Source organism: Mesoplodon mirus, assembly GCF_964341445.2.
Source record: "Mesoplodon mirus genome assembly, chromosome: 14".
Taxonomy (NCBI): Eukaryota; Metazoa; Chordata; class Mammalia; order Artiodactyla; family Ziphiidae; genus Mesoplodon; species Mesoplodon mirus.
In genome coordinates this window covers 56,012,465-56,024,739 of record NC_138990.1, presented here as the reverse complement: position 1 = coordinate 56,024,739, position 12,275 = coordinate 56,012,465, and the positions used below count along the sequence as shown (strand labels likewise).

General features: G+C 38.6%; 1 protein-coding gene across 1 annotated transcript in view; it reads left to right on the top strand.

Annotated features, from left to right (window-relative positions):
• Nucleotides 1–12,275, top strand: part of CDKL4 (cyclin dependent kinase like 4) — a gene marked incomplete at its 3' end in the record, with an annotated part of 47,956 nt that overhangs the window by 34,711 nt on the left and 970 nt on the right. The window contains 6 exon segments of the mRNA XM_082642703.1: nt 3,977–4,057; nt 4,061–4,067; nt 5,177–5,374; nt 6,875–6,957; nt 8,428–8,484; nt 10,811–10,945. Of these exon segments, the coding sequence (XP_082498829.1) occupies nt 3,977–4,057; nt 4,061–4,067; nt 5,177–5,374; nt 6,875–6,957; nt 8,428–8,484; nt 10,811–10,945 (561 nt within the window).

The following is a 12,275-nucleotide window of genomic DNA, read 5'->3' as shown; positions in this document are numbered from 1 at the left end:
TCACCATGCTCTGAGAGGTATTCAAGTTCACCTAAGTTTGTTGCTAGAGTTTTATGGGTAATTAAAATGATTTTTTAAAAATTCGTTTTATCGGGCCTCCCTGGTGGCGCAGTGGTTGAGAGTCCGCCTGCCGATGCAGGGGATACGGGTTCGTGCCCCGGTCTGGGAGGATCCCATATGCCGCGGAGCGGCTGGGCCCGTGAGCCATGGCCACTGAGCCTGTGCGTCCGGAGCCTGTGCTCCGCAACGGGAGAGGCCACAACAGTGAGAGGCCCGCATACAACAACAACAACAACAACAACAACAAAAAAAAAATTCGTTTTATCATAAGTGTTGTACATTATCCCTATATAATCAGACATTTTCCTGTGTACTGATTATAAGCTTGAACACAGTGTCTGTGGCTGATTTATCTTTGTATCGCTTCAGCCTAGCATGGATCTTTTTATATAAAAGGTGCTCAGGAAACATTTATTGAATAACTGGATGAATGAATGAATGAATGAGTGAGTGGGTCAACCAATCAACTTACCTACCTGATTACCACTTACTATTTCCAGTGGACCCAAACATTATTGTAGCTCAATGCAACTGCCACCATTTCTTTCTCTGCTTGGAACAACACGTTCTGTACCTTAAACTTTGAAATATTGAAAACCTCCAGTTTATAATCTATGGCCTTTATTAAAAATGGATAATTTTTCAGACAAAATTTCTTCCTCCAACGTGGAAATTACTCTGAACTCTGGTTATCCCATTTTCTTATGCTATGGTAAGCTTTTATGTATCTTTTTTTTTTTTTAACAAACCTATTGTCTAAAATGCACACAAAGGAAAAAAAATCTAAATCATATGTAAGTTGTTACAATAGTACATCTAAAACCTTTATACTCTCCTTATTTTAAAGGAACCCTCATGATACTCTCAAAGAATAGAAAAGGCAGTCTGACCCAAATGGTGTTGCTAAAGATTCCCAGCTTTCAACCTGTGGTGACCATGACTACCTTTTTATCTCAAGAGTGGTGATCCTACCAAGAAAGGAAGGTTACGGTAGTAAGGGATTAAGGCCTTGCTACTCAAAGTGTGGTTTATAGAGATCACCTGAGAGCTCATTAGAAATGCAGAATCTCAGGCCCATTCAGATCTGACTCTGGACTTATGAAAATACCTACTCATTTTGTTCTTTTTTTACCCTATAATATGGCTAGATTGAGGTAACTAAAGTGACCATTTAACATCAATGTGAACTCATGAATTTTTATATATTTGACGTATTGATTAGAGAAAAACAACTTCATGTCTGGGAATTCACTGGAGGTCCAGTGGTTAGGACTCTGCACTTTCACTGCCGTGGACCCGGGTTTGATCCTTGGTTGGGGAACTAAGATCCTGCAAGCCACACGGCACAGCCAAAAAAAAAAAAAAAAAAAGAACTTCATGTCAAAATGACAAAATTACAGTGACTTCCAAAATACGAGTATGTCTGGCTGTAACATCCATCATCATCTTGTTGATATCAATGACTTAGTTGTCAAGGAGGAGGTTTCTTTCCTCTCTCATTATGAGTATCCATCCGTAAGGCTCAAAGAACAACCTTCTCAGATGTCCATTCAGGCTATATAAAGAAGCAGCTTCTAGTAGGGAAGCTTCCAGAGATGATTCCTAAAATTAAGGGTCAGGTTTAAAATACCATGGATACCTCTTCTTGCGGGCTTTTGAGATTGTAAAAATGAGATTGCACATCAGCTGCAATAACCCAGTTTAAGCAGTGTTTGCTAAAAGCTGTGTATGATACCCAAGTTTATCAAAGTGTTTTGGTTACACTGACTTACAAGTTATTGCTCTTAGGTGGAAAATAAGCTTATTGTGAGAGGCATTACAGAGTTTGCACTGAGTGCAACTTTGCACTGGAGAAAGTGAATGCTGTATGTCTAAGCATCTTCTGTTCTCCATACTCTGCTTCTTACTGTTCCAGTGATTTTTACTCTCTTTTTCTTTCTTCTATTATATAATACTCCATCTATCCTTTATTTGTAGCTTCTCTTACCTGCATTACACTAAAAATTTTTTCAGATTCTTTGGGACATAATCAATACTTCATTTGCCTTTGTATGTTTTGGTTGGAAAATAAGTAGCTGTAAATTTCACATGGATTTGCATATTTAAATAGGCCAATAGACAGGTATCAATGTAAGTCCATTTACTTAGTAATGACACATATAGTACAGGAATTTTAGAATCTGATGCAAACTCACCTGAGGGATATAACCTATTCTTATTAAATCACTAATTGTTATAGGTGAATATGATGCAAAATGTTAATCCAGTTTTCATTAATGTGTTGCTTTAAAGGTAGGATGAAAACTATGTTGGCTTATATTATAACAATGTATTTTTAAAAATTAATATCGAAGGCCTTAGGACTTTTAAGAGACCTTAAAAGGTTTCTTCTAACTGCTGGTGGTACAAATTATGAGACAGTTGACAGTAATTGAGACAATACAAACAAGCTTCTAGTACCAGTGCCATTTTGGGGACCCAAAATGAATTTAGGGTTCAACATTTTCTCTTTTTAGATAGCTATTATAGAAGCAAAAAAATATATATTTCAAAATTGTCAATTTGACAGGAATACTTCAAGAGACTGACAGCACAACAGAGAAGTGAGGCAGAAAGAGTTGATTGTTGTGGTACTTAATCCGGAGACCGTCGGTAGCCACCTGCAATCACAGGATTGTTGCAAGGATGAACTAATTCATGTGGAAGTGCTCTGAAAAGTTCAGAGCTCTGCCTGAGGGCTGAGTTATACAAGAAGAGCAACATCATTTTTATCTATGTGCTTGTTTGGAGGGAGGATAACCTGGAAAGCTAAAGTTCTGAAGAATAGGGCCTGAGTTGTTTTCTCCTGGGGCATCCACAGCATGGAATAGCCATTTCTGGACTAATAGTGAGTGAGGCTCACTCAGCCCACCTTCACCCACACCCTCAGCTTAGCCCTCTCACATTCAGGAAGGAGCACCTGCTTCACTCAGGGTCCTGGGGTGTTGCAGCAAGCTGTAAGCTCTCCACACATAGAGGACTCGGAGGGGAGAATGCCTCCCGCTGGTGACCCGCCCTCCCAGGGGCAACAGCAACAGCATCCTGTGGTCACGTTTCAAGAAAGCTGTTAATGGTTGCAGATTAGTTGGGGATACTCATCCCCTGAGGCCGAATATTTGGTATCTGTTGTTAATAGGTGACCATTACATCCCAGCTTGCCCAGGACAGTTGTGGGCTGTTGTCCTCGTGTAGTAATTAATAGAGCTCCCTTTCACACATCCTTAATAGAGCTGGATAATACATAAGATGGTCACTCTAATGAATTTTGTTTTTGCTGTCATTCAAATGTTTTTCCAGTTTCTCCAATCTGCAATATTTGTGCAACCTGCATTGTGATTCTTGGGGGGCAGCTGTTCTTATTAGAAGCACTCTGAGTGTTACCTCGTTCAGGGTTACCTCATACTTGATTTACAAGGTTGTGTTAATTACTGCTGTACAACAGTGACTCCGTTATACATATATATATTCTTATATCCTTTTCCATTATGGTTTATCATAGGATATTAAATATAGTTCTCTGTGCTATACAGTAGGACCTTGTTGTCTCATTCAGGGTTTTATCTCTTACTGTTTAAATAGGGCTCAGTAAAAAGTGGAAAAAATAATTACATGATCCTCCGTTCTCAAAAAAAAATTTTTCAGTTTTCCTATCCAATAATTATTTTAATTTCTTTCCTAATATAGCAACTTTTTTTTCTTTTGGTATGATAAGATTTACAAATGAAAAAAATGGCAATTTAAGTTTTTAGAAAAATGAAGGAAAACCATATTTGTGTTTATCTCACAGGCTTTGTTTATCATTTAAACTAATAGTTAAATGTTCATTATGCTTCGTTGTCTTGATGACTCGGGGAAATAATTAAATATTTTCTTACAGTGTATTCACAGAGATGTAAAACCTGAAAATATTCTAATAACTAAGCAAGGAATAATCAAGAGCTGTGACTTTGGGTTTGCATGAATTCTGAGTAAGTAGCAATTTTTTACTAACTTACCCAACTCAGATGATTATGAAATGATAGTTAAAATTCTTACTTTAGATACTGAATGTATGCTGATTGTTATATTGTTATTATTCAAAAAGGGAAATTTCACTGTAACCTTTTAGTCAGTACATCAGTTCACACTTCACCTCCATCCAATCAACTACAATTTATTGGATGTCACATTTATGTACTTTGCCCCATAGGAAAGGAAAAGAACTACAAGATGCATTTCTAGTCTTCATGCACTTATAATCTGAAGTAAAAGAAACAAAAGAATAATACAAGATGACTGGCAATAAAGTACTAAAGCGAAAGGGCAGATGGCTCCCTGGAGGGAGATACTAATGTGGTCTAGAGTGGTCGGGAAAAACTTCGTGGAGCTGATGAGACTAGGAGAGTAAACAGAAAATGACAGAGAGGATTCAGAGACAGTGCTGAGAAAAAAGAAGTCATCCCAGAGAGGGAGGAACCAAGGGAAAGGGGGACAGATAATGATGTCTACTTGAATCTAGAGCTGTGCAGCAGGCAAAAAGATGCATTAACAACAGACACACTGCACAGGGGGCATACACATAATCGATATCCTGAGAGGACCCAGACACAGGTGACTTGACAATGCATTGGGAAGCTGGTTTATAATTGAAGTTACACTGTACAAATTCTCCCTACCCCCTCGTCCCGGTCCTCTCTTTTTGGGATTCTATAGATGTTAACTAGCTAAGGTACCTTTGGAAGTTGAATTTTTTTTAATTGAAATATATAGTTGATTTACAATATTATGTTAGTTTCAGGTGTACAGTATAGGGATTCAGTATTTTTGCAGATTATACTCCATTATAGGTTATTACAAGATAATGGGTGTAATTCCCTGTACTGTACAGTATATTGCTTATCTATTTTATACATAGTATGGGGAAGGTGAATTTACTATCTGAGTACTGTTTACGCCATGAGTGCCTCACTGCGTGAACTGTTAGGAGTATCGTGGCTCCTGAGAATTACTGAAGCTGATCTGAATGCCTGACTGCTCTTGGGAGTAGTTCCTCTCTTGGGAGAATGTGACCCACCTGATTTGACCGATGCATTTGCAGTTCTGGGAGATGCCTACACTGATTATGTCACTACAAGATGGTACCGAGCTCCTGAACTTCTTGTGGGAGATACCCACTATGGTTCTTCAGTCGACGTATGGGCTACCGGTTGCATTTTTGCAGAGCTCCTGACAGGCCAGCCACTCTGGCCTGGAAAATCAGATGTGGACAAACTGTATCTGATAATCAGAACACTGGGTATAAGTCGCATTTTATGGCTTACAGAGTTGCTAGAGTGTTATAGTAGTGGTATGTCACTGTAATGAACAATAAGACCTTTCTTTCGTCTCCAAAGTGCTACTCAGGATGGCTGTTTTGGGTTGTAGCCAAAGCCCAACCCTTTTCTCAATGTGTAGAGCCATAACTTATGTCAGTGAGGAGTTTTCAGATGCCTTTCCAAGTCAAGTCAATTAGCCGTGGAATAAACTATACATTTACTTTCCTTATCAGCCTAAGATAGGGCTAAGGGTATGAGTCAGCTGCATAGAGCTTACTCTAAAGATAATTACTCAAATGCACTTTCTATCCTCTGTAAAAGAGGATTTTTCCCCTTTCCTCTAGCACAGGGGTCAGCAAACTTTCTATAAAGGGCCAAATGGTAAATATTTTAGGTTTTGCAGGCTATACAGCCTCTGTTGCCACTCCTCAAATCTGCTTCTTTATACTTAAGAATTTACAAATTACTTTCACACACACCCTCTCTTTCAGTCTTAAGAAAAGCCCATTAAGGACATTATAACATTTTTCATTGTGCCTGTTTTTACCAGTGAGGAAACTGAGGCTCTGGGAGCTTCCATGAGTGGCCTAAAGTCCTACAACTAGTTAAGTGCAGAATAAGAATGGACTCAAATGCTCTCTTTCATGAGCTTTTATCACGATGCAGCATCCTCAGCACTTGTCTACTTCCACCTGGTTGGAAGAGAACATAACCCAAAAGATCAGCTGCAGCTTTACGTCAGCTGCAGCTTTACGTCAGCAGCGTGGATGCAAACAAAGTGATGGGTATTTATTAATCCCTTCCCATAGGCTCTCCTGGCAGTATGGCTGCTGGGCAAGGGAACTACTGCTGTCTGGTCTGATGCAATTCCCTGTGTGGTCCCAATACATTCTGCTGGAGAATTCCACAGCATGAAAAATGTGGGGTAGCGTATCACTACAGGCCACACCTTAAGCTTATGCTGTTTAATTGATTTCCTACAAGTTTGTGGAAATTTACATTAGGCAGATGTGAGACGGACCTGAGTCTGAATCCTGGGTCTGTCAACTAATGACCGTGTGACTTTAGACAGCTGATCAAACCTCTGAGCCTCATTCTCTGACTGGGACAGTATATATGAAAAATAGCAATGATTGTGAGATGGTTATGAGATTAAATGGGATCATATGTGTAAAGCCCTCCAGACCACTTGCTTACCTCCTCTTTTGGTGACAGCTGAATGGCAGACCAAACCATGTGTGGCAAAGAGAGTTCCTTGGGAGCATTGACCTACCTGAGAAGGTATGTTTTTGCAGTGACCCATTCCTCCCAAATCTGGAGGGAATGATCAGGCTCAGTATTTCTTTCACATCTGGACCTCAGAAGTTAACCGTTTAAGCATTATATTATTTAAGCAATATGTTAACCATTTAGCATTATGTTAACCATTTAAGCATTATGTTAGTAAATTTATCATGAGTTATGTGGTTTGTATTTTACAGGAAAACTAATCCCAAGACATCAATCTATCTTTAAAAGTAACCAATTTTTCCATGGCATCAGTATTCCTGAACCAGAAGATATGGTAAATTGCTGGATTCTGGTGTTTTGTTATTTGTGTTGCCACTTTCTTTAAAGGGGTAGTTGTTTCTTCTTTAATGTTTGTGCTTTGGGCTCCTGTTTTCCTTACGACTCACTGACACAGGTCAAAAAAACTATGTAAAAACTACATAAAATGAACCAGGAGAATGCTTTAAAAGTTTACTTGCCCAATGTATTCAAAGATTAATTCAATTTTAAATTTGAAGTGGAAGTATACTTAGTTCCTTCATAAATACCATGATCCTTTTAATCAAAACACTCTGGTACCTTGCCCTGAAATAATTATTTTCTCATAAACAGTACTTACCATAGTTGTCTCTATTTTGAAAAAAAATGCATTCTCTATCTTCTTCAGCTTCTGAAACAAAGCTCAAATCGATATAAACTATTTCTTCACAACATATATTTCCACATGGAAGGTCATTCCACAAAATGACCCTCATTGTATCCAAATCAAAACTGAAAGCCACAGTGATCACCTTTACACTCTTCCTGTGGTCTTTGCCTTTTTGTGGGAATCTACCAATGACTACTTGACCCTCTTACTCTCTGTAGTCATTGATTTCCTGTCTGTGTTACCTAAGTTTGGGCTATGATCTTTAAAACTCTGTATGATCTAGATTCTGCCTATAGAATGAAAGGACGGTCAGGGGAAGCGTGTGCCACGCTCCAGCTGTGCTGGAGGTAGGGAGAGTCTGCAAAGCCAGGTCATGATTTATGGCACCTGTGAACCATCAGATTCAGGTGGTCCCAACTTCTCTAAACACCCTGTTCATCTTAAATTTATTTCGTATAATACCTTGATTTATGTACTGGATTTCTTTTTTAGTATATTTGTTAAGGCTTTTAACGAATATAATAAAAGGTTAAAAGTTGAATTACAAGTCTAGAGGTTGAATTACAAAAGATTATTTATATAACATGTTTGATTTAAAGACTAAAATACAACAAATTCACATGTACCTGCTGCCTAGTTAAGGAAGGAGAATATTGCCATTGACTTGGAAGCTTCCCCCTCCCCATGTACTCTTCCTCAATCCCATTCTCTTCCCCCCTTACTATTCTGAATTTTGTGTTCATCATTCTGTTGCTTTCCGTAGTGCTCTTAATTATGCAGCTCAGTGTATTTTCATTAATGCTCAAAGCATTTCTTTAAGTAGATCAGGCATCCCTATAAGTAGATATTAGGGTACTGTTGTAGGATTTCAGAAGGGGACATTTAGCACGAACATTTACCAAACACTAATTGCAAAACACTGTGAAGTTAATAGCTTCAATTTTTCCCATTACACTATACAGTAGTGTAAAATTATGTAAAAATATGATTTTAAAAAATCTTCAAAATCTAACCTACTAGGGGGTCTTTCTCCAAAGTATTCTTAATGCCAATATATTTAAAATATCCATTACTTTGTTATTAGGTAACATTGAAATGCTTTACTTTGTTTTTTAGGAAACTCTTGAAGAAAAGTTCTCAGATGTTCATCCTGTGGCTTTGAATTTCATGAAGGTACCTAAGCATCAATTATAACCATTATTGACTGCAAGTCATAATGATTGAAGCTGGTAACTCTGGGGGGGGCGTGGACAGTAGGGCAAATAATGCCAAGGTAAAAATGTAGTCATTGAAACAGTTAAGGAACTGTAAAATAATTACAGTTAAAGGAACATCAGTGGTTTAAACAGTAATCTTTCTAATATATCCATTAAAATTAGTAGAAGATGAAAGAGTATAATTAAGGTCTGCCATGATGAAGACCATACTTCTGCATTCATTAGGAAATTTGACTGTTAAGTCAGTATATTCAAGACTATGGAAATTTATGAGGATAAATGTACTCCTTAAGTTTGAAAATCAAGAACTGTGCTGTAAAAAAGAAAAAAACAAAAACAACGAATTGTGCTGTAGAGGGAAGAGATATGGGGATATATGTATATGTATAGCTGATTCACTTTGCTATAAAGCAGAAACTAACACACCATTGTAAAGCAATTATACTCCAATAAATATGTTCAAAATAAATAAATAAATAAATAAAATAAAAATTTTTTAAATAAAAAGAACTGTGCTGTCCAATATGGTAGCCACTAGTTACATGTTACTATTGAGCACTTGAAATATGGCTGATTAGAATTGAGAAGTATTATATTTCTATGAAAATTACTTTAAAAAAGAATATAAAATATTTCATTAATGGTGTTTAAAATATTACATGTTGAACTGATAACATTTTGGATACACTGGGTTAACTAAAATTTTAAATTGCTTTTTAAAAAAATCAGTAGAAGATCAGGCAAAATCAGAACCATGCAGACACCAAATATAGCCCCTGTACCAGGGCCAAAAGAGATAGTCAAACAAAGGACAAATTCTAATAAAAAGCAGAAGAAACTCATCTATGACCAGTATACCGTTCATGCTTGACCAACTGAGGCCACGCTAGAAAGTGTGCCTCTTCCATTCCGTGTGGCCGCTGAAAGCCTTTAGTGGTGTAGGGATGGAGATACTAGTATGAGTATCTGTCTTTAACAAGCAAGTAAGTTATACTTATAGCAATGACTTCCATACCACTGATCAGAATGACTACTCATCAGAATGAGCTTTTTAAAAATATACAGTCCAGGGCTTCCCTGGCGGCGCAGTGGTTGAGAGTCCGCCTGCCGATGCAGGGGACACGGGTTCATGCCCCGGTCCGGGAAGATCCCACATGCCACGGAGTGGCTGGGCCCGTGAGCCATGGCCACTGAGCCTGCACGTCCGGAGCCTGTGCTTCGCAATGGGAGAGGCCACAACAGTGAGAGGCCCGTGTACCGCAAAAAAAAAAAAAAAAAAAAAAAAAATATATATATATATATATACACACATTCCAATAAATAAGCTCAGATTTACAGAAGCAGAATCTCTATGAATAGGACCTTGGAATTTGTATCTTTAAGCCTCCCCCTAGGTGATTATGATAAGCAGCCCAGTTTGAAACTCTTCTGATCTAGAAAGTAGAGCCATCTGGATGACCTAGAGTCAACTTTGTAGACCAGCCTTTGTGCTAGTGCTGGTCACTACCCAGATGCTATCCAGGGTGCTGGCTTCCTTCAGTATGAGTCCTCCTGAGACTCGGAGGCCGACACCTCTGAGCTCTCAGACTGCCCTTACCACTGCTCCACTGGACCTCACCTGCCTTCTACCTGTCTCACTGCTCTGACTTGCCCTAACCCAGCACTATGCAGGCCCTGTCCTGGAAGTCTAATTCTCCAACCTTGTTCTGGACAAGTTGTTCTGACCCGCCTGCAATTTAGCAAAACCCCCAAGGGGTTGGTGGAGGGTAGGTCAAGCCCTGTAAGCCCAATCCATTCTCAGGTGGCTTCTCAAACTTGAACAGGTATTAGAGTCACCCTGAAGGCTTGTTAAACACAGATTGCTGGGCCCCACCCCCAGTGCTTTTGATTCAGTAGGCCTGGGGTTGGACCAAAGAATTTGTATTTCTAGCAAGTCCCCAGGTGATGCTGATGTAGCTGGCCTAGGGACCACATTTTGTGGAGCCCTACAAACTATTAGCTTTGACAAGTGATAAAGAAATGTCATTGGTGAAACGCACCTGACCTACATTTACCCCCTTCGAGACATTGAATGTTCATCAAATCTACCCTCAAAAGACTTTGAAAGGGCAAAAGAAGAGCAATTCCAGTTATTAACAAGTTCCAAGTACTGGATAATATACAAAGTTGAAGATTTTCTAAACTCGTATTTGCTCTACCAAGTTATTATTCAGAGTTTTGGGGCACAGTAACAAAACAGGCTCCTCTTTTAATATCTTCTCTGCTCTTCCCGTCTTCCATAGGAGTGTCTGAGAATGAATCCAAATGACAGGTTAACTTGTGCCCAACTCCTGGAGAGCCCCTACTTTGATTCTTTTCAAGAGGACCAAATTAAAAGAAAAGCATATAATGAAGGAAGAAACAGAAGATGTCAGCAGGTACCTCCATTCAAAAGTTAAAGTGCTGTAAAAATGATTCTTTATTTTCCTTCTCTACCTTTCAAAGTGAGACTAGGCGGGCACCAAGATCTTCTCTTTGCACTGGTTTAGTTGTATTTGTTTGTCTAATAAATATTGGTGATTGATGTCATAAAACCATAAAACTATGAAAATATACAGATCGTCACAAAATCTTATTCCAAATACACTTAAGTTATTGCACAATTCTTTTCTTACACTGATTCGATATCTCCCCTGCCAGGTCATGTACCCAAAACACAACAGTTTCAAACAAGTAAGCCCCAATTACAGCAGAACTGAGTTTGACCAGCATTGTGAAGAATCCTGGTACCTTCTGTAGCCTCCAGATGCCCAGTAAAGGAAACTTGACTCTTCTCTCTTTTCACCCGTGGCAGGCACCTTAGTCTGCCTTTCCTAGGCTTTTCCTGGAAACCAAGGACAATCTCTGGACAGATACAAAGAGCTGAAACTCAGACATCTGAGAACCAAATCCTGTCCTAAAATGTGCCAATATTGTAGAATAATACAGTGAATATAAAGACGAACACTGATTCTGTAGCTTATTAGGCAACTACCATTTACTTGCAAAACTTTGAAGTTAAAACATAAACTCCATGAAAGTAGGGTTCTTTGAGGTTGGATTTTTTTCCCCTCACCTGTATCCCCAGCACCTAAAACGATATCTATTACATCAAAGGTACTTAATAAATATTATCCAAGTAAATAAGTAGGTGAACATTGCTCATTAATAAGCCAAGATGGTAATTTTCCATTTTTCAGAAACTGACAATAGTCACATTTTGCGTTTGCTTAATCCTCCACCTCTGATCTACTTTTTTGTTCATTTATCTTCTCATTAGCATCTTTACCATAAAGGAAGAAAGTGGTCTCTTTCAATAGTTAAAATAGAAGTTTGTTGGGAGAGAAAGATGTATCCAAAATCTTTATCCAAAATAAAAATCCAAATTTGTATTACGTAGGTCATTTTACCTTTAACTGTTCAAGTTACATGTTTGCAAGTTAAGCCCAATACAGTTTACTTAAATAACCAAAAAATTAGGGTTTGTTCAAATGAATCTGAGGCAGCAATTTGAAATACAGTGTGAATTTTGTGTAAAAACACTGTCCCCTCAAAAACATCTCACCAACTTCCCCAGCTTTGTCCTGGGAGGGTGGATGGCAGCTCTGCTCCATCCTGCATCTTGGTCCCTGATCCACTTTCCACCACGCTCACCTCCAGGTGGGTGGGGACGCTGCTCTCCCTTTAAGTCTCCAGTTCACAGCTGTGCTACCCTTTCTTTAATACTTT